This window comes from Ambystoma mexicanum, chromosome 2q (genome assembly GCF_040938575.1).
Source record: "Ambystoma mexicanum isolate Mex_15411 chromosome 2q, UKY_AmexF1_1, whole genome shotgun sequence".
Taxonomy (NCBI): Eukaryota; Metazoa; Chordata; class Amphibia; order Caudata; family Ambystomatidae; genus Ambystoma; species Ambystoma mexicanum.
In genome coordinates, this window is record NC_090924.1 from 747,036,074 (window position 1) to 747,057,758 (window position 21,685).

Here is a 21,685-nt window from a genome sequence, read left to right on the forward strand (position 1 = left end):
GGCAATTTACTACATTTATTCGAAGTTTGATTCATTTACGTCTTATATTTCAAAATAGTTTCACAAGAACTTTAAGAGGGTCATTTATTAAGTTGACCCGGAAGCACTCAGCATTAAGTTAATCATTATACAATCTTTCAAGTTGTTTTGGCATCGAATCCGAATGTTTTCTGGCAGTTCTCTTTTATTTGCAGCAAATGAAAAAACATGTCCTGTAAGGGCTGCCTTACAACAATCCCAGTAATTTATTACTGAAGTGTCTTCATTTTTGTCAAATTTTAAAAAGTAGAAGAAAAGCCATTACAAATTAAATAAATGTTTAATTATTTAAAAGTGAATGATTAAATCTCAATCTTTTAGAAAACTGTTTTTTATGCAAAAGTCCAAAGGCTTCAATCACAGATGTATGGTCAGAAAGCATTATACCATCAATTTGAGAATCTACTAAGGCATCAGTGGGAGATCTAGTAATACAAAATACTCAATATGTGATAGAGTATAAGTGAGTGAAATGTAAATTCAGTATCACTTGGGCAAGTCCAACACCATGAATTTACCACTCCCAATTTTGACATACAACATACAAATTTTCAGTGGTTTATTGCTTTTAAATATAACTTCAGATTTCCTATCCATATATGGGCCTATAATTTCATTAAAATCGCCACAGACTATTGAGTTAGGGAGATCACATTGGAGGAGGAGGGATCAGAAATCCTTAACATTCATTATAGAAATAACCTCAGATTTAACTAAATTTAACAAGCACCCACCTATTTATTATCTGATTCACTGTGTACTCATTTACATTTAAAAGAGTAGTTAATTAGAACAGAAACACAATTGTTTTCCATCTGATGCACTAGACCCTACCTCTCCTACCTAAAATGTTTTTTAATTTAGCTGCTTCTGGTAATGATGAATGTATCTCTTGCAAACAGGCAATAGTTGTTATAGCTCTTTTAAGATAAGATGCAGCTTTGTGTCTCTTAACTGGCTTCCCCAAAATATATTTTAAAAACATTGCATAAATAAAGTAGGCTTTATAATAATCTGTATTATGTATTATGAATCCCAATTTTAATGTCTTGAGTGTAAAGATAAGTACGCAAAATTAGAAGCAGCAGCCCTATATTTACATTTGAAGTCTGCACAGAAATACAAAAGGGAGACGCACAAAATAGGAAAAGGGAAACAAACAATTAATTATCTTGGACCAACATCCCACAAGGTAGACAGCACCTGATTGTCTGAAGTGAGGGAGGTATCCGTGTATTCCATTTGGATGAGCGAATATATGCTGTTTAAGATCTATAGGGTCTTCATATGTGGAAGTATGGCCTTAAAGGGTTACCTTGAAAGAGCATGGATAAACAATGCCATAACAGCATTACACTTTTTCAAAGCAGTACGAAATCAAGAAAGCCCATGCTCTGCAAAGCACTGGCATTTGACACATCTTGCATAATACAAATGTTGTGCCCACTGCACAGCAGTTTCTTAGATGCTCACACTTTGTTCAGTACCAGCTGCAGTTGCGGATATTCGAGTAAGGTGAAAATGAAAGTTCTAGACCCTTGTTTTCTACTTGTGGAGGACATAGCATGGCCCACTCTGAGCTGTCTGGATGTTTAAACCAATAGACATAGGCAAGGTGAGAAGTTTGGGTAACATATTTCTTAAGTGTGTAGGGCCCCTCCTGATCCACACCCCCACCTCCGGAAGACCAATAATGCACAGATTATTATGCCTACTGCGATTTTCCAGATTTTCACTGTGATGATTTTGGAGGACTCTCGCGGCTGAATCAAGCTCTGTTCCTGGATTGGAAGCTTGCTCTGCATCACTAATCCTTCTGTCCATTTCTTCCATCCTAGATTCAAAGGAGGAGCATCTATCCTCTGGTTGCTGTGTTAGGAACTTCCATGAAATGTTTAAGAGCTCTTCATTTCATTAAACTGATTTGCATGGTAGGATCCGAAGTCCAATCTTTTGGAGGAGGCAAGGCCTTTTGAAAGCAGTTGTCGACGAGAGAGCAGAATCTTTGCCAGGAATCCCCTTTGTGTGGCCATATTATAACACATCTAGTCTCTAATGACCAGGGCAAGTAGCAAACAAATGAGAGAAATACCAGCAACATTATTTTAAACCGCAAAATAAGCCTCCTTATATGTCACAAGAGATGGATTACTTGTTAAAGTTGTCATGCACCCAGCAAGCAGTAAAAAGGTACCGCTTGGTACAATGCACACACTGGGTTTTAGTGATCCCAGGACAAAGTATTCAAGGCAACCCAAGGAGAAAAACAAGAGAAACAGCTGTCATGTTTATAAGGTTTCCATGAGAAGAAAAGGTTCATGCAGTTTCATGCACAGTATGCCAATATATCCAAAGGGTTAATGCAGATTGAAGGTCCAAGCTGTGACGTATTGTACACATTCCCAGCCTTCAGAACAACATCTGGATAAACAGCACTTCAGTATATCGCAAATGTTATGTTACAGTATGTTAGTGAGTCCTTATTCCCATCCAGTCACCAAAAAAAATAATGAACGGACTAGATGGCCACCACGCCAGCCGTGTCTCTCCTCAGACTCAGCGAGCCGGTATCGACGGACAGCGATGTATCTGTACTGATTACTTCTCTGAGGACTGCGATTTAAAAGCTGAACAGCTAATTTGTTACTGCTGGGGTTCACTTGCTTGTCACACGTTCCACATCCCTCATTTTTCATGACCGTCACCCCTGTGTTTGTTAAATGATCAGTGCGGCGGGGCTAGCAATCGGCAGCTATCATGCTGTACGCCAAACCATGCCCCCGCTGCCTGGCACTATGAACTACAAAGGAACAGCCTGCCATGGTGGGCAGTACCACCTACACGTTCTTTGTACGGACATCCTGAAACCAAGAAGTGGATTTTCTTCTAGATGACAGGATTGGAGACCTCATTCTTTTTCAACCTGGCAATTTTGAAGAAGTTTGATAAAATGTTCTCCTTGCCATGTGGGGCCATGTCAGGCCCTTCATATTGTCCTATGTGTGCTCACTTGGATACCTGTGAAGGCCCTTGAGTGAATGCACATCTGATACACTTCATGTCAAAAACATTCGAGGGTGCATTGCAGAGGTATGAGGCAGTGCCGCAGAGTAGGATGCCCAAGCCAATGCATCCTGATAGTGTATAACATCATGCCATCATCACTCTCCAATGCCACTGAGTTGGGTCATTAGCACATTTTGCTTCAATCTGCCAACCCCCTTTTGAAGTAAAATTCTCCCCAAATAAAGCACTTTTTGAATACTCAAGTGTCCCTGCCAATGCACCATTATTCTGAAATTACCCATATTATCTTCTCCTGAAATCTGCTCTTAGCATCAAACATTGGACAGATACCCATATGGGATCCATTTCAGAAGCATTTGTAAGAATAAAAGGGCGAAGGAGAATCCAGCTGGGTGTTCCTGCTGACACTTGTCACCAGTGGGTCCTTCGGAGTCAATGGCATGGTGCGGCCAAGCTGACGTCGGGTTCAGCAGAGTGGCTCTCGTTGTCTAGGGTGCTTAGGAGTCACTTTCCAGGCTGTGCAATCACACTGACCAGCCTTGCCTCGCACTAAGATCAGAGAACCTCCTGATGAGCTTGTTACAGTCTCCTAATGGTGACACGTGTCTGCTTCCACGTGATCACTGATGGTAGCCCGCCATATACAAGGCTATCAGAAGCAGGCGGGACCCTATTGCCCTTCCCTCTGAATCATGAGTCTACATCGAGAACTGGAGATGTGGTTTGACAGGGCTTAAACCTATCCATTTAAGCTGTCATGTAATTTTCATCCTTACCTTTAATGGCTCCTATGTGCTCAAGGATACAGATTTGTATCTTCCTTTTGGTACTAGTGATTTAGAGTCTTTCGCATGGACCTATAAGCGCATACACCGCATATTCAGTGTTACGATTAATGCGTTTGGTGATGTAATGAGTCCAATTAATACCATTAAACTTGAAGTATGCATTTTTGATAATCAGTTTGCAGATGCTGCAAGAGCCACATAGGTAGCAGCTCACTTGTTCTTGGAGCCAATTTGTATGTTTTGAGCATCCACGTGACTTTTAGTGATAATGTCCCAATATTCTTGCCACGCTTGTAACTAATCTGTGCCTTTGTATGTAAAATGTGCCTCAAATCATTGTCTCTGTGCAATAGTTGCCAATTTGTATTGATAATGTTATAAATCTGTTTAGCTTGCATACCATAGGTGGTAATACATCTTATTTTTTGCAAGGCTGATGTTCTTTTCTTTAATTTTAACAGAACCTGTCTCGATCTCAGATCAGTTTTATTCATAGACTTTGTGATCATTTCTATTTCTTTGGAATAACCTCTCTGTGAGAATCTAGTACTCATATATTCACTTATAGCTTCAAAATCAATGACAAGTGAGCAATTTCTTTTAGCTCTTAGGAATTCTGCATATGGGCTATTTGTGATGTTTTTCCATGGGTGACAAGAATTGGCTTGCAAAGTGGTATTACCTGCCGTTGGCTTGCAGTACTTTTTGGTGTGGATTTGACCCTCTATGGCCATTATGTTTAGGTGCAGAAATTAAATGTTGTTTATTTGTTTTGTTTTAATATTTGTAATGCGCGCCCGACCCGAGGGTATCAGGGCGCAATAGGCATCAAGAGGGCTGTTCAGCTTCGGTTACAATGCTGTACGAGAGACATTTGTGTGTCAGGGAGGCTGTTTTGAGGCGGATTTTATCTTTCGTGGAGAGCCAGTTATTGGATCTTCTAAAGTCAGAAATGTGGGCTCTCTTAGAGATGCTTAGGGCTGCTCTCAATGCATTGTTTTGTAGAATCTGAATCTTGTTAGTGATGTATTTGTTGCTCCCTACATATAAAGCATTGTAATAATCCAGTTTGGATAAGACAAGGGCTCTTGCTAGTGTGAGACAGTTGTTAGAGTAGAGGAAAGGCTTGGCTGCTTTGATTAGCTTACAGGTGTAAGCAGTAGATGAGGCCATGGAATTGACTTTTTTTTTTAAAATGTTAGCGTGGAGTCTAAGTAGAATCCAAGGGTTTTGACCTCCTTGGCTACTGTAATGTTGTTGCCGTCAATTTTGAATGTGGAATAGTTGTGGCCCAGTTTGTTAAGGTTTGCGGGGTTGCCGAGAATGAGAAGTTCCGTTTTGTCATCATTCAGGCATAGACCATGAGAGGCCACCAATGCCTGGATGATGAGGTACACTCTGTTCACAAAGGCCAAATCCTTGTTGTAGTCGCCCGTCAACGGGATGAGGGTCTGTGTGTCATCATCATAATTAGTGTAGGTGATACCCAGGTCATCTAGATCATCGAAAAGGGGCTTTGTGAAGATGTTGTACAGGGTGGGGGACACACAGGAACCCTGGGCCACACTGCAGGTGATGGCTATGGGCTCAGCGGCTGCTAAAGGTGAGAAGACCCGCATTGTTCTGTTGTCGAGGAAGGATTGGATACATCCTATCGCTTCTTGTGAGAAGTGGGCGGTGGAGTCCAGGTGGTTGCATAGGATCTTATGGTCTACACTAGGTTGAACGCCGCTGAAAGATCGAGCAGCAGCAATAGTGCTGCCTTACCGTCGTCTCTCAGTGCGTCTATTTGTGCCTTAAGGTCGATAAGCGCAGTTTCAGTTCTGTGTTGTGCTCTGAAACCTGACTGACGTACTCCTCAGAGGTGGTTGCATTCCAGATATTGTTGGATTTGGATGTATGCCACTTTGTCTAAAATTTTAAGCAGGAACGGGAGTGTGGTGATAGGGCGGTAATTTGTGGGAATGGATGGGTTGAGTGTTTGTTTTTTGAGTAGTGAGAGGACCCACGCCTGTTTTAAGTTGTGTGTTGAGTTATGTTTACTGGTATTCATCACAACATTTTAATTTAGAGTGTTCCTGGTCAAAAATGTGTGAATTGCGTTGAACTCTTACATGGTGCCCTGTCAGAATAAAAAAATATCATCAATGTACTGGAGCCAAATGGCAATATTTACATTCCATCTGTTATTTCAGTTGGTGAGGACATATGTGTCCTCCCAATATCCAACTGACAAAATAGCATAAGGTGGAGCAAACCTGGTGCCCAAGGTAGTGCCTTTCACTTGTAAAAAGACATCCTTGTTGAACAGAAAATAATTGTGTTCAAGTACAAACTGAATCATTTCTGGAAGCATTTTGTTGTGTGGTGTAAAGGTGGCTGATCTGGAGTGTAAAAACAATGTAGCTACTTTTATGTCATCCTCATGTTGTATGAAGGTGTACAGTGATGTGACGTCCAGAGTCCCCATAATAAAATCATTCTCCCACGGAATGTCGTGTAATCTGTCCAAAACATCACCTGTGTCTTTCACATAAGATGGGAGGCTGGTGACAGATGGGACTAGAAAAAATGAATGTAACTCGATAGGGGTTCAGTCAGGGAACCAATGGAACTAACAATGGGTCTTCCGCGAGCGGGTCAAATTTATTCTTGTGGACTTTGGGCAGTAGAAATAGTCTGGCTATGGTGGGGTGCTTGACTAGTAGACATTGATGTTCTTCTTTAAATAACATTCCCTCTCCATACCATTTATCTAATGGATGTTTCATAGAAAGGGAAACATGTTAAACTCTGTTTCTGAAGGTGTATGACAATTTAATGCTGTCGGTAAACAGAGCGGATTTGGCAGAGGCATTGGAAAAGCCGGCGGACATGTTAAGTCCGGTCAGCTTCACAATTCTGCCTGCCAAATTCAGGAAAATCGTGCTGGTTGGGAATTTGCAGTTCAGGTTTTCCACCACTTTTCCCAATATGTCGGATACGCAAAATAACTCCCCTTCACTTTTTCACTCCGTCAAGGAGAACATCAGTGGTGGGGGACTTTACAGAACAAGCAAACAACTCTAAAAAGGTCCCAGCTTCCACAAGAAGCCACTGGAGCTTGCTCAAGATGGGAAATGCTATGCTCTGACTGTCACCACTGATGTGTCCTGTTTGCAGTGTGGAGCAGAACCACAAATGGAGCAGCAGGACACACTAGCCTTGCGTTCACACCGTCTTGTACAAAACCACACGGTGCAGTAGGTCAATAGGTCAATCTCATGCATAAAGCTTATGTTTGAAAAACTTGAGGTAGAAGCACATTAATAAACAGACATAGATTAAATACACAAACAATCTCTACCAACACCAGCAGACCATAAACTAACTGGTACTTTGAATAGATCAGTAGGCAGATTGGTTAAATATCAGAGGTTGCTAAGAAACCCACAGGGGTTCCAAGAAGTAAGAGTGGCATAGCTACCCTAAAATGGCAGCCATGTCTTCACCTCCAGTAGGCACTCATTTTAGAGGGAGAGTAGGCTACCCAGAAGGAAAGTGGTTCATGTCTGCATGTCCAATGGATGCACCACCAGGTGGCTGGGCTAGTTCTTATATTTCCTCTCTGTGTTTTATTTAGGTCAGCCTGATGAAGACGCTTTCACCGAGGAATGCCGACGTCGAGGACAGAATGCCTTGCCCTTTCAGCCATCCTGTAGCCGACCAGCGAAGCCCCTGAGGCCGACTCCTCACCCGAAGCATGTCTACCAGTACAATAGTGAGGAGGTGGAAGACCCAGACAGAGCACGGGGCGCAGGGAGCTGGGAGACGCCAGTTTGTCCAGCAGGTGCGCACAAGCGTAATGAGAACCCTAACAGAAATGGCGTGCCAGTGACTGAAACAAGGGTGTCCACAACATATGGGAACAAATACTGCTGTGTACTCACTTAGCATGAGGTTGTGAAGTTGTATTGCTATAGTTCTGCTGATAGCGGCCTTCCTTTCCTTCAGTGCCTAGTGATTTGGTGTGAATTTTAATGAATGGGGTGAGATCTGATGCTTATTTAGAAGCAGTAACCATTATATTTTATAATATAGTTGTCCTTCACCTTCAAATCAATGTACAAGTAGCAATAACACAGTTAACTGAAACAAAGTAAGATTAATGCCCCTGAGCACTTAAAAAGTACTGAAACAAATTAAGATGAATCCCCCTGGTTAAACTAGATCCGGTCCCAGCAGCTGGGTTACTGTGAATTGTTGGGTCCCATGCACTCGGTTACACAGTAGATGTCATTAAATATTCCATGGATCCTGGATAGCTTTTTCAGCATTCAAGATTACTTCATTAAAATGAATCACTGTGCAGGTTACAGACAAAAGGTTTGTTACATCAGCTAAAGACTCACAGGCCCACATAGACACCCTTTTTTTCTGGCCTACCACACCCCTGCAGGCTATGGTTAGTTTCCAGTTGTATCTGTGCTTCCCCCTTATATAGTTGGTTCTATCCAGTTTAAGACAGAGTTAAAAAAAACATTTCAACATTTTGCCCACCCCTTCCGAATGAGGCACTTGCAAACTTTGCCCACCATTTCTGCGATCAATGTCCCTTTTATCCCTGAACACGCTTCTCTCCTAAAGTACATTGTTGTAGATCCAGAACTCCCCTTAAAATGTATCACCTCTTACACGGTATTAATTCCTCAGAGATTAGTGTGCACTCGAGCCTTCTATCCAGAATGTTTTACTTGTTATTAGGGTTAATGCAGACGTGATAAGTGGTATTGCCTGGCTAGACTGACCTACGTCAGTGCTTTAAATGGACACACAGAAGTGCATGTTCTCACTATCCCAGAGTACCTGCTTACTGTTGAGAAGTTCCTGTACTCCTCCATTAAAAGTATTATCTTCCTGCTGAGACGTGCAAGCACTATGTCTTTCAAATAACAAACAGTGCAGGTACCCAGAACCAGCACCTACCTGCCCATTTACAGCACGGACCTACATTTGCTTATCATGTTTGTTTAATTCTTTATGCATAGTAACTGTGCATCAAGGGTAAAGTAAACATGATAAGTATTATTACCTGGGTAGACTGGCCTACATTCAATGTAGGCCAGTGACAACACTTGCTATATTTGCTTTATCATGTTTCCTTTACTCTTGATGGTTAGTAACCGTAGATCAAGGGTAAAGCAAACAGAAGTGGTATTAATTGGCAGGACTGGCCTCCATTCAATGCAGGCCGGGCTTGCCAGGTAATGACATTTGTCATGTTTGCTTTACCCAATAACTGTGGACCAATGGTAAAGCAAAGGTAAGTGTAATTATGTGGCTAGACTGGCGCTACATTGAGTGTATGCCAGTCTAGCTATGTAATAACACCAGTTAGTAACCATAGTTATGTTACAGAACCTACAATACATCAACGTTAGAAAATCAATCATTTATGATGGGTGCATTATTCAGAAAAAGCTGGAAACACGAGGTTCCTTTCTCCTATGCTTGCAGTGTGTACTTTGGAAAATGATGGGCTTACCATCTCTTGTACCATCGATACATGGTGGAAATGATATATGGGTTCCCTTTCTTATATTTTCCAGAAAGGGTGGTGTGATCTGTGGATCTGTTTCCCTGTACCACCCCAAATAGCTAGAAAGACTACGGGGCCTGTTAACTTGAATGCTTTAGAAATGGCTGGATAAGCCATAGGCATCACCTTTCTTGCAGCAGTTCTGTGGTTATCTAGCAGACAAACAATCAAGTATTATCTAAAATGACAGTAAAACCAAGGGAGCATAATTTACAAAACTACCATAGAGGCAGATATCCACGTAAGCCTTGGTCCAACTGTGGGAATAGGGGAACAATACTTGCTGCGTGAGTTTTAATATATCTAAACCCCAATGTGCCTGATGGAAATTATTGTATACCATAAAAAACATGTGGTCTCAGATCATGGGTGAGGTCAGAGGTCATACGGACTTCTACTCCCCACAGTTCAGATAAGAAACGGGGCAGAGTTCGCTCATAATGCTGCATGCATGAAACATCAAGAAAAGTGTAAACCATAATGTAAGGAAGGAAACACGTGGGGGGAGGGGACTCCGCAAAGTACATAGTAGCTTCTTTGATTGATTGGCTTTAACCTGTAAGAGTCTGCCTCTGTATTCCTTATAACAAGTGCTTAACATACTGGCAACCAGGGGTGTTGCTAGGTCTGGAAAAGATCTGGGGCTACACTAATGTCGGGATTGTCGGGACTCGGGGCTAGCTAGCCTTTTGGTTGTAAACCCTGAGATTCTATCCGGGGCTACAACCAAAAGACCCGGGGCTATAGCCCCCTAAGCTACCCCCTAGCAACGCCTCTGCTGGCAACCAGCAGAGAGGTGGGGACTAGAATATTCAAACTGAAAATAATCAGACAAAAATAGGCATACAGTCTGGTTATGCCCTGTATTTTTACCTATCACGCCATCATCTCAAACTGTTTCTAATAGTGAATGGAAATAGTATGTATGCGAGGAGGCTTCCCTGTAGCAACATTCTAAAGTATCACGTAGAAACAGGGTGCTGTGTGTCTAAGATGTCGGATTGCATGTCGTCACTTCCAAGCACCCTCCAGGTCTAAAGTGGCCCTGCAGGGGTGCCCTTTCTCACACACCAGCTGTGGAAACTACGCAGACCCCTTTTCTGTACTTTCCGGAAATGAGCGGAGATGTTGCAAGGGTCACTTCCGTTGTAGGTTTCAGGTCATGGTAATAGCATGGAGGTCCTTTTCCTCACACCTCACAAGAGTAGTTGTGTCTCTTCTCTTACACTTTTCAGCAAAAGGTAGAGGCATTTTGAGTGTTCCTCCTCTAATACTCTCCATTGGTAAAGTGGTTAGCGGAGTTCTTATGCTTTCGGGGGATAACCGCTAGGCTCCTTTTTAGGGTGCACTCATGGAAGGGGGGGGGAATATCAGAATATCCCTACGCCTTAGAGGTTCCTGAGTACTGGGACATGTAGTTAGAACATCGCTGCCACACAGTTATTCCTTTTATTTCTGCCCTGGATTTCATTGTCAGCTGCTATTACAAGCCCTGTGGACTGGTGGTTCCAACTAAAATACAAAACAGAGTCATGGTTGTTCGGGTGCAGAGCTTTAGTCAACGCACCCAATCGCACAGCAGTGCTGCTAGGCAAAGCATGCCCCGCAAAAACCTGTATATTTCTTTGATGTTTCACATTTCATGTCTTTTTCACTAGTGCATGGGCCAAGCTTAGGCTGCTCCAGATCTTCTGGGTTCATCTCGATGCACAAGTCGGACACACAAAAAATCCCAAGGTTCTTTCTCGCTTCACCAGTGACTGCAATCAGATTTAGTCAAATATCCATTTGAAGAACAAACAAGATGCGTATGCAATTCTAAAGGGCAGGGTGGAGAGTTCTTTATTAGAAATGATTATATAATGGTATGTTCTGACATAGGCCTAGTATGCCAGTTTAAATACGATCAGTGTATCACCTTCAGAAGGATGAAATGCTGAGTCCACTGTGCAGTGAGTTGAACCTGGGACCGCCACACTGAACTCTGAAAATGTGCTGATCTCACTGTGCAATCTGACTGGTCTATGAACATGTGCACATTTGAGGGATCATTTTGTTTCACTAATTTGTAAAGTCTCTGCGCCATTAGTGGACTCTGAGAAATCACATTTCTTTGCATTCTTGAGAAATTGATGAAAATATTCACTGACATGTTTTCCTGAAGCAATGCAAGGCCTTGCCAGATCGGTCGAACAATCCGAGCAAAGGGCAGAAATCCAGCTAAATTCCTTTCGCCTTTTTGTAAAGACCCCTGACAGTCCTACCTCATAAATGAAGACATACTAATATGCGCATGCCTGTCTCTACGTTAACACCCTCCACTTAATTAACTGGCCCATGGTGACCCTGCTTGCATGTCTAACACCCCAGGCCTCTTTTATGCACCTTGGGCATACACCTGCGCATGAGCATTTTGCATAGACTGCTTTGCCTTCTGCAGAAAACAGGAAGATTCCTTGAGTTAGGGCCTCATTTTAAAAGAGGCGGCGAATGATGCAGGCCGCGCCATTTTGGAATGATTTCCTGTTTCGAGTGGAGGCATTGTGCGTAAAATCTATTCCACGTGTTACCCCGCTCCTGGCAAGAAATCCACCAACATCTCTGCCTGCATCCAATTTTTCTGCAGTGGAGCAGCTTGACACCCCTTGGACTCCACCAAGGGGTGTCCCTTCTCCCTCTCTCTTCCCTTCCGGACGTCCTTTACTCTTTTCTATGCACTTACTCTATCAGAATTGTCCCTGGACCTAGTATGATAGCAACACATGTTTGTCTCCTCCCTCCACCCTTTAATTACCTGCCCCCCCCCCCTCCAGCACTATCTGAAATGTCGTCAGGCATAGTACGATAGTCGCTTGTTCTGTTCCTCTCCCTCCTTTCTCCTCCCCCCTCCCTTGTTAATCTCCAGTTCTACCAGAAATGTTGTCAGGCCTAGCACGGTAGTCACCTGTCTGTTTCCCATTTCCTTCCTATCTGTGTTTTAGCTCTTGCACTATCTGAAATGTCATCAGGCCGAGTACGACAGTTATTTTCACATTCTTGCTGTTCATGGCCTGTAAGAATGTCATTGTATTTTCCCTTGTTCCCTCCCTTGCCGTGAAGCGCTTTGAAACACATTGTGTATAGGAGCTATATAAATAAACTATCACATCATATCACCATTTTTCTGTACCTGTAAATTGCAGGCAGAAATCCTAGGGCTTCATTGCAATACTGGTCTCCATGCATGTATATGGTGGCAAAATGTCTGCTGATCTACTGAGCGGGGTTAGTGCTGGAAATGGAAAACATTTATTTGGGGACCCGTCACTTCTTAGGAGGGGCGGGCCCAAGGGGCATGGCCCCCAGCTAGGTTCTGCAACAGTATCTCTATGTAGAACTCAATCCTGGTGATTTGCATAAAAGCGAAGAGCATTATGGGAACATTATGTCCACAATTGTAAATGTTAAACATGTCTTATAGTGATTCATTATGAAAACCTTTTAAGTGAAATAATGGACTCTTCTGTTTTGATTGGTCATAATATTCACCCTAATAAAGAGATGTCTAAAATGCAGGATATATATATACCAGTTTGAACAGCTGCAAAACTGTATGTGAGGCTTAGGCAGAGTGCAGGGGCATACTGTACTACAAAGGCAGAAAAGTGGGCTGCTGGATGAGGCACAGAATTTGTGGGAGTCTGGAGGACAGAGCGGCTCCGGCAATACATTTTCTGCTGGATCACCGCTACGTCTTGTTCCAACCCATTTCCAGCGCTGGGGTAAAACAAAGGCACAGCACCCTCGGACAGCCGTGATTCATGCTCCTGTTCACACCCTGGCCAGTAAATGATTAGCGTTGCAGACAGATTTGGGATCATGTATGAGGATCACGTCTATGGGATTAGCACCCCACTTAAAATGTGGCCATTAGTGTTTAGCTAAACATAGTTGTGAAAATTGTGTATACTGTTGAGGTAGATACTGACATTGACAATTGAATGGCGCAAATGTTTTCGGGTATTCTGGGCCCGCCATCACTTCCCTAGAGGGCAGGCATATCCCTTTGAAAGTTTCAAGAGCTGGCATCCATTTGTCGTCATTTGTGCTGACCTATGCTTAGGCTGAGCACATCGGCTCATCTGATATAAAAATCCCATCGGGTTTCTAGAATGATCAAGGAGTATGCACATTTTATTCATTGGAATTCGTTAATATTGTATTTTCTCCACCATATTTATTGTTGATATCCCGAAATTACCATTTGATAGGTTGATGGGCGCAGCCTTAATATATGCACCCAATGGTGAGGTGAGGACTCCATTAAGGAGCACCCCCCTCTAGCAAAAGGTAAGTGATTGTAGCAATCCCGCCCCAGTCAGGGGGATGAGGGCATGGGGGTGTACATGGCCGGTAACAGTCCACCAGCTAGAGCCTAGGCAGGCCTGAGCGATGCGAGGGCCTCGGCAGCGCTGCGGCCCGTTACGGCCATGTGCACCCCCCGACTGGGGTGTGATAGCTATTCACACCACTTGGTTTTCCCAGGGTGCAAATAGTTTAATTTCTTTTTTCTTAGGCGATGTTCTCTGCGCGTATTGTGGTTGCCCAATCGTCTGAGTAATAAATAAAGAGGTGGCTTCCAGGGCATGGCCGGGGATGTGAGGCCGTGGGGTGGAACAGGCAGAGGCTCCCTGTTGCCTCCCCACAATCAGGATTGCGCCACCCGGCGAAGGGCCTCGAGTGGCTGGAAACACAGTGCAGTACACTGCGTATTCTTGCCCGCTAGTCCATCCACCTGATTGGCTGAGCGCCCTTCCCCAGGTGCGAATCGCTGTCAGGGAATTGAATTAGTACTTATTTCATCATTTGGATCAGAAATCTTCTGCTTTTCATGAAATAATTATTTAAATAAAAAATTAGCATGTGCAAAAATCTTGCCCCATTTTTGCATTTTTACTGCCCGTAGGACCCGTACTGGAGAAATTGGGCTATAGTTACCTTTTTATTCATGTGATAAAAGTTGTCTGGGTTTTTAGTATGTCTTTCAAAAGTGTTTGTACAGAAAATGTGCACTTGCGCAGTCCGGTTTTGTGAAGCATATGCATTAGGGCAAACATCGATCTGGTGCAAAAATGCATTGAAACAATAAGTATTTACACGAGGGCAATTCTGAGCAAAATTGCATGTGCACTGGAGCCATGTTTCTGTAATATGACCCAGGCACTTGATGCTCTGGTCAGAGCCACTGTACATGGCTCCCTCCCATTCCTGTTCCCCTTCCCTTTGACTATCCCTTTCCCTCTTCTACCCTCTCCTCCCTTCCCTCCCCTCTCCTTTTCTTTTCTTTTCCTCACCTTCCCTTCCGGTCTTCCATCCCCCTTCTGAGTTCCTCACAGCCTTGCATCACTACGAATTGCCATTTAGCAATGTGTTAATGGAAGAATGTGAAGATCTCTTTTTTTAAAAAATCCAAAATGTATCATCTAATGACCTAGCAGCAACCCGTTTGGGAGAAAGTTCTTGTTAGAGGTTATAATGGTAACATGTGGGGGCGTGGCCGACGTGCATGGCGTGAAGACGGGAACCGCCAGCGCTCCTGCCCACGATCCTGCTACGGACCGCTTAACTCCGACAAACGACAACAAATCGCAATAAACGCTGCAGCAGCTGGAAGGGGAACCGTTTCCCGACACCCGACGCTGCCTCCGAGGAATAAACGGACCCGCACAGTGCGGAAATGAAGTGTGCGAAGGGAAGCCCCCTACGGTTCACAAGATGGCGGCGCCCGTAACGGACTAGCGGTCCGCGGCGGATTAAAGCACATAATCGAGGCATCCCGCCAAAAAGACACGAGAAGGTGGTGGCGAACATAAATCCGCACCCTGTACTCAACGAACCCCTCGAGTGGCGCACGGGCGAGTAACTGTGCCCCGGACACCAGCGACGAACAGCCAACTGGTGACTACGCGGATCCCGCTCCTTGAGCTATGCGTTGTAGCTGGGACACAGCCGCAGAGGAGGGAGCCTCGGTAACAGAGAGGGGGGAAGCCCGCATTGTGCCTCACCGGAGCGGAAGAGGGTTACGGCCTGTGCTGCACAGGAGCACAGACAACACGCAAGCAGACCACCCACAGATCAGGAGGCCGAAAGACCGCAGGCTGCTCCGGACGCGTCAGGATAGAGGGCCAACATCAGCTGCCCCAAAGCAGGCCGCGTCGAGACGTTGGGGACCTGCATACCCCTATTGGAGGCCGAGACCTGGGCACAGCATCAAAACAGTAACACATACCAGCCTCCCAGATAACACCGCAGAGGGCCGGCACAGACGACCGATTTACTGGGCCCAAGCCGCCATCCGGACTGGCGTAAGAGACTACCGGGCCACAGGGAGCACTGCATCGGGACGGCCCAAGGGCAGGAAAAGGCACCCTACACACCCACCAGCCAGAAGCAGAGGGGAAGCAGCGCCACGGAAGGTAGGGCGCAGTGATAACTGGATACCCATGTGGTGCCACAGGCCCTGAAGGGGAGGAGGCACACCGACCACAGTGCCCCAGACCCACTGCAGCTCGGGCCGCCACCATGACTGTTCAGCCACATAAGCATAAGGGGCCGCCGACGGCCCAAAACACCACCGGGGCAGGAAAACAAGGCTGCGAGGAGGGGCCACACCACCGTAGGCGCCAACTAGGGAATCCACTGAACCCACAACCTGAGAACGGGTGAGTGATCCCAAAGCGAAGTAGAGAACCGAACACCCAAAGACAGGGGATGTCACCACCCAAGGGCAAACTGAAAGCCGCAACGATGGATTACTTCACAACAGTCAGGCCCAAGCAGCAGCAAGACGCAGGGGCAACAGCAGAACAAACGACTCAAGAAGGAGACCCCACGAATATGCAAGTACTACAAGCTATAGCGGCACTACGCACATCTCTTGAAACTAAAATAGATGAAGTGAAATCGGACATACAGCTAATCAGACAAGATGCCCGCAATCTCACTGAAAGAGTGACCACGGTGGACACTACTCTGCAGGACAACGTAGAAAGCAGAACAGAACTCAAAACCAGGGTCCAGGACCTCGAACTAAAAGTGGCAAGGCTAGAGGCAAGGTCAGAAGACGCGGAGGGGAGGGCCCGCCGCAATAACATCCGAATCCTTGGGGTCCCGGAGGGAATGGAGGGCCCGGACCCAACGGAATTCATAGAGACGATGTTACAGCAGGAAATCGGGGCCGGGAACCTGTCCCAAGGATTCTCTATAGAGCGAGCCCACAGGTCCCTACAAAAAGGACCTCCGCCGGGCTCACACCCACGCCCAATGATTGCCAAAGTCCTAAACTTCAGAGACAGAGAGGCCATACTAAGATTCTCCAGAGAAGGAGGGGAAATTAGGAGACAAGATGCCAAAATAGTGGTGTACCCGGACTACACCCCCACTGTACAACGCATGAGAAATTCCTTTATCCCGGTGAAGGCAAGACTACGTTAACTCAACTTGAAGTATATGCTGATGTACCCATCGCGCCTCAAAGTGATACACAAAGGTAAAGCAGTCTTCCTGGACACCCCGGAGGCGGCAAACATGTAGCTCGAACACAACAACCTTGCAGATGGTAAGGAAGGTATGGCAAGAGGAACCAAAGGACATTGAACGCCCGAAGAACCGGGCGGGAAAGACTGATGTCAGCACAACAGGTTGATAAACAAACCAAAGCACGGCATGACAAACTACAGCATCAAAGAAGCGATAATGGGCAGGTGTACACCAACCTACACGACAAGACGTCAACGCACCCCCTTAAGACACGTGTAGGCATACCGCCGACACAACACCCGCACCGGAAGGCCTGGAGAGGCCTAGAAGGCTCGGGAGCCCCTGAGCGCTGCAAGTTGGAAGCAACTGCTGGGGGCAGTTCAAAGTTGCACTGTTTACTGTTCTCATTCACCAGAATGAACGTTACTACTGTTGGTAAGTCTCCAAAGGGAAAGAAAAGAGGGGGAGGAGGGGCCGACCGAGGGGAAAGGGAAACCAGTGCCTCGGCCCACACAGGGAAGGGACCTTCGAGATCAGGCCCACAACCACGGGCATTTAAGAGAGAGAAGTAGAATAATTACCATACCCACCTTAAACCACCATGACCACTACGGCAATTAAAATACTGACATGGAACGTGAGAGGCCTGGGGACATATCTCCGCAGAAACAGAATTAAGACCTATCTGCACAGGAAGGGGGTGATGATAGCACTCTTACAGGAGACCCACTGCTCCGTGGACTCAACGGCCAAACTTCAAACACACTGGGGAGGGCAGGGATTCGGTACTGCTTATTCCAGATATGCTAGGGGAGTATACACTTGGATACACCCACAGCTCCCCTTCCGCTTGACCAAATCAGAAATAGACCCGGAAGGTAGATTCGTAATGCTATGGGGGCACATAGAGCAGACGGAACTCCTATTTTCCTAATAGCAATATACCGGCCCACTTGAACTTGTTATACCCCAAAATTGCACAACACAGAGATGGTCTGTTCATCTGGGGGGGTGACCTCAATTGCATATGCGACCCGAACCTAGACTGATCCATACCCCTCCCGAAAGGTCCGTCAGCAGCAACAACAGCTCTGACTGCAATGATAGATAGACTGGACCTGGCAGACATATGGCGAGAAATGCACCCAGCCGTAAGAGGATATTCATACTATTCATCCCCACACAACCTATACACGAGGTTAGATCATATCCTCATCGGCAGGGAACACTTACCTCAGGTGGAAGGAGCGCAGTACCTAGGAAGGACCATCTCAGATCACTCCCCTCTCCTAGTAACATGGAACCACAATGGTCCCAGACCCCCAATTCCCATGTGGAAAATGCCGGCAGAGGCTCTTAAAGACCCTGCCTTTAGAGAAGAACTGCAAGAATCCATAGACAGCTACATAGAAATCAACGTGGGAAGCGTGGAACACAGTAGCACGGTATGGGATGCCCTAAAAACGGTGATAAGGGGGGGAGACCATTGCAAAGGCCAGCGGAATCCAGAAATTGCTCAGGAAGGACTTAGACCAGCTGGAAAGGGAGATCGGAGAACTGGAAGCGGCCCCCATAGACACCCGGGAAAGGGAATCAGAACTTCGAAGGCTAAGGGGGGAGAATGAAAAAGCATGGCACAGACTAGAAAAGTTTGACCACACGGTCAAAATGAACAGAACACATATAGAAGCGGACAGACCGGGCAGGCTGCTGGCCTGGCTATGCCGCAGGGAACACCCCAGACACCCCACCACATTGTTGCGAGACGAAGCAGGGAACATACACCACACACAGCAGGGCATCAATGAAGTCTTCAAAGAATACTATGCACGCCTATACTCACACGCGGAAGAGGTCCCCCAAGAACTGATCATGGACACGCTGGACGAGATTGGGCTCCATAAAATGCCTACTGAACAGGCCATGGCACTAGACACAGAAATCACACTTGAGGACATAACCGAAGCAATTAGGTCCCTAGCCACGTGTAAGGCACCTGGCACTGATGGGTTGTACTCAGAATTTTATAAAGCCTATGAATCCTCCCTCACACCTCTGCTACATAAAGTATACCAAGAGGCATACGAGAGGGGGATATTACCGGAAAGCATGAGAGAAACACTTGTGGTCCCAATCCTGAAGCCAAACAAACCGGCAGACCTGTGCGACTCATACCGGCCACTGGCAATGCTAAATTATGATGTGAAAATTTTAACCACCATACTGGCCAACCGCCTGTCTAAAATAATAGGCGACATAATACATCCTGATCAGAACGGCTTTATACCAGGGCGCAACACGTCAATGAATCTGCGCAGGCTGCAACACACTATAGCGCAAACTAGTGAAGATGAGAGTCCCAGTGCATTACTATCCCTCGATGCCATAAAAGCTTTCGACTCCATTTACTGGGAGTGGCTTGTGGCGGTGCTCAAGGAATTTGGCTTCGGACCCGGATTTATCAGATGGGTTGAGATACTATACGCCAGGCCAAGAGCAAGAGTAAAGTCAGGGAAGCATGTGTCAGACGCCTGGAGCATACAAAGAGGGACTAGACAAGGCTGCCTACTATCCCCAATGCTTTATGTATTGGGGCTGGAACCCATAGCTATTTATTTCCGGAAACAGTTTTTTGACGCCGGCATAAGACTAGGAGGGGTGGACCACATCATTTCGATTTCGCTCTATGCAGATGACGTTCTTATATATGTCAGGGACCCACACATGAACGTGCCAACTATACTAGAAGTCCTGGACAACTACTCTAGAGTCTCTGGGATCCAATTCAGCAAGGCAAAATCTTGCTTGTTCCCACTAGCGGCCCTAAAAAATGAGGACGTAGAAACACTTCCGGAGGCTGGGATAAGATGGCAGACCACCACATTCCGATATCTAGGAATCCAAATAATGCACACCCTAGCACTGATGCATGAACATAACACAAAAGCAGCGCTCCCGGCTCTGCGCAGATCCATGAACTTTTGGTCGAGACTCCCCTTATCTATGATGGGAAGGGCATCCATAATTAAAATGATTGTTTTACCGCGATTCCTATATGGGTTCCAGAATGTACATTACTATATTAATAAACCCTTCTGCCGGCTGCTCGAGATGCTAATAAGAGAGTTCATTTGGGGGGGAAACAGACATAAGATAGCGTTGTCGACACTGACCCTGCCATACACACAAGGCGGCATCCAACTCCCAAATCTAGAAAAGTACTACCTAGCAGCTCAGCTTAGCTTTGTAATTAAATGGTTATCCGACGAGCCCACAGATGAAACACCCCTGCTACAGACCATGAGCCTCCCATTCCCCCTGAAGGAACTGGTCTGGGTACCTACGAAACTGCTAGGAGCGGCACCCCTCATAGTCACCTTGGGGAGGGAGATCTGGCTTAGAACAAGGACACTCACCCGCACGCAGAACGCTTATGCACCAGAAATACCCTTGCTCGCAGACCTGTACACAAAGGTCACTGATCTAAAGCAAATCAGATTATGGGAAAGTGGAGGGGTTTACACCTGGGGAGATCTTTATGAAGAGGGCATCTTTAAAAAATTTGCCATACTACAGGACAGAGAGGGCATCCACACGGGCCAGTTCCTCTGGTACCAGAAGGTTCGCTCCACAGCACGAAGTAAATGGGAAGCGTGGCCTGCGGAACCGGACCCGGAACCACTACTCACGCTGTTATACAATATGGGGGAGGGCAGTAGACCAATATCTCAAATATACAGACACCTGAGCGACATACCAAACCCCCGGAGCGCGGAAATGAAGGGTAAATGGGCAATAGATGTAGGCAGAGAAATGGCAGAAGGGGAGTGGAATAGGGCACTTGCATTCCCCAAAGAGGTGTCCAGAAATCATAGATTTCGACAAATACAGATGAATGTGTTGCACCGAACCTACCTAACCCCGAAACGAATAGCTAAGTTTAACAAACAATCGCAGTCACACGGCACCTGGTGCACGAGGGAGGACGCGGATCTAATCCACATTATGTGGGAATGCCCCAAGTCCAGGACACTGTGGGATAGGGTAAAACAGACATGTGAGAAAACAGGCATGACCAACTACAAATGGGCACCTGAGGAATGCCTACTCGGAACCTACCCTAGGCTAACCAAAATGAAACACATAGTCAGACTCATGGACATAGCGTGCATTCTGGCCAAAAGAACCATAGCCATGTCCTGGAAAAGACCAGCAGGACCGCAATACAAAGCACGGCATAGTGAAGCAGAGCGATGGGTGTCAGCTGAGACCAAGGCCTGGGAAGAAAGTGTCACTAGATCTACGGATGAGTCCAGCAGAGCTCTCGAGGCATGGAAAGAACTTACCAGGCATATGTTCCTCCCCTCGGACGACAAGCCCCCATGAGCCCATGACCCGAAACAAACATCTACAAGACAAGAAAGGGCAACCCCAGATGTATGACTGGAAACGATGATGGTCCTGGGAAGGTATCCCCCCTGTACCCTCCCTGAGTATGCTACCCAACTTCCCTATACCCCCTCCTCCCCAAAACAAGAGATGCTGAAACATATGGACATGGCAAGGAGACAGTTACTGTTATTCTTTATTTGTGGTTTGTTATATTGTTAAGGCTAAACCGAAAAGCATTGTAAAAGAGTATGCACAAGACGCATTTGCAAAACTTGTAAGTGATATTACTGAAAATGCCAATAAACAAATTTAAAAATAAAATAATGGTAACATGTAATACAAA

At 45.7% G+C, this 21,685-nt stretch overlaps 1 protein-coding gene across 2 annotated transcripts in view; it reads left to right on the forward strand.

Moving 5' to 3' along the window:
* DNAJB6 (DnaJ heat shock protein family (Hsp40) member B6) overlaps positions 1-21,685 on the forward strand; it is a 739,852-nt gene that overhangs the window by 680,988 nt on the left and 37,179 nt on the right. For both annotated transcript variants that reach the window (XM_069647976.1, XM_069647973.1), the window contains exon 9: positions 7,477-7,683. In XM_069647976.1, coding sequence (XP_069504077.1) covers positions 7,477-7,683 — 207 coding nt within the window. The remainder of the gene's footprint in view (positions 1-7,476; positions 7,684-21,685) is intronic.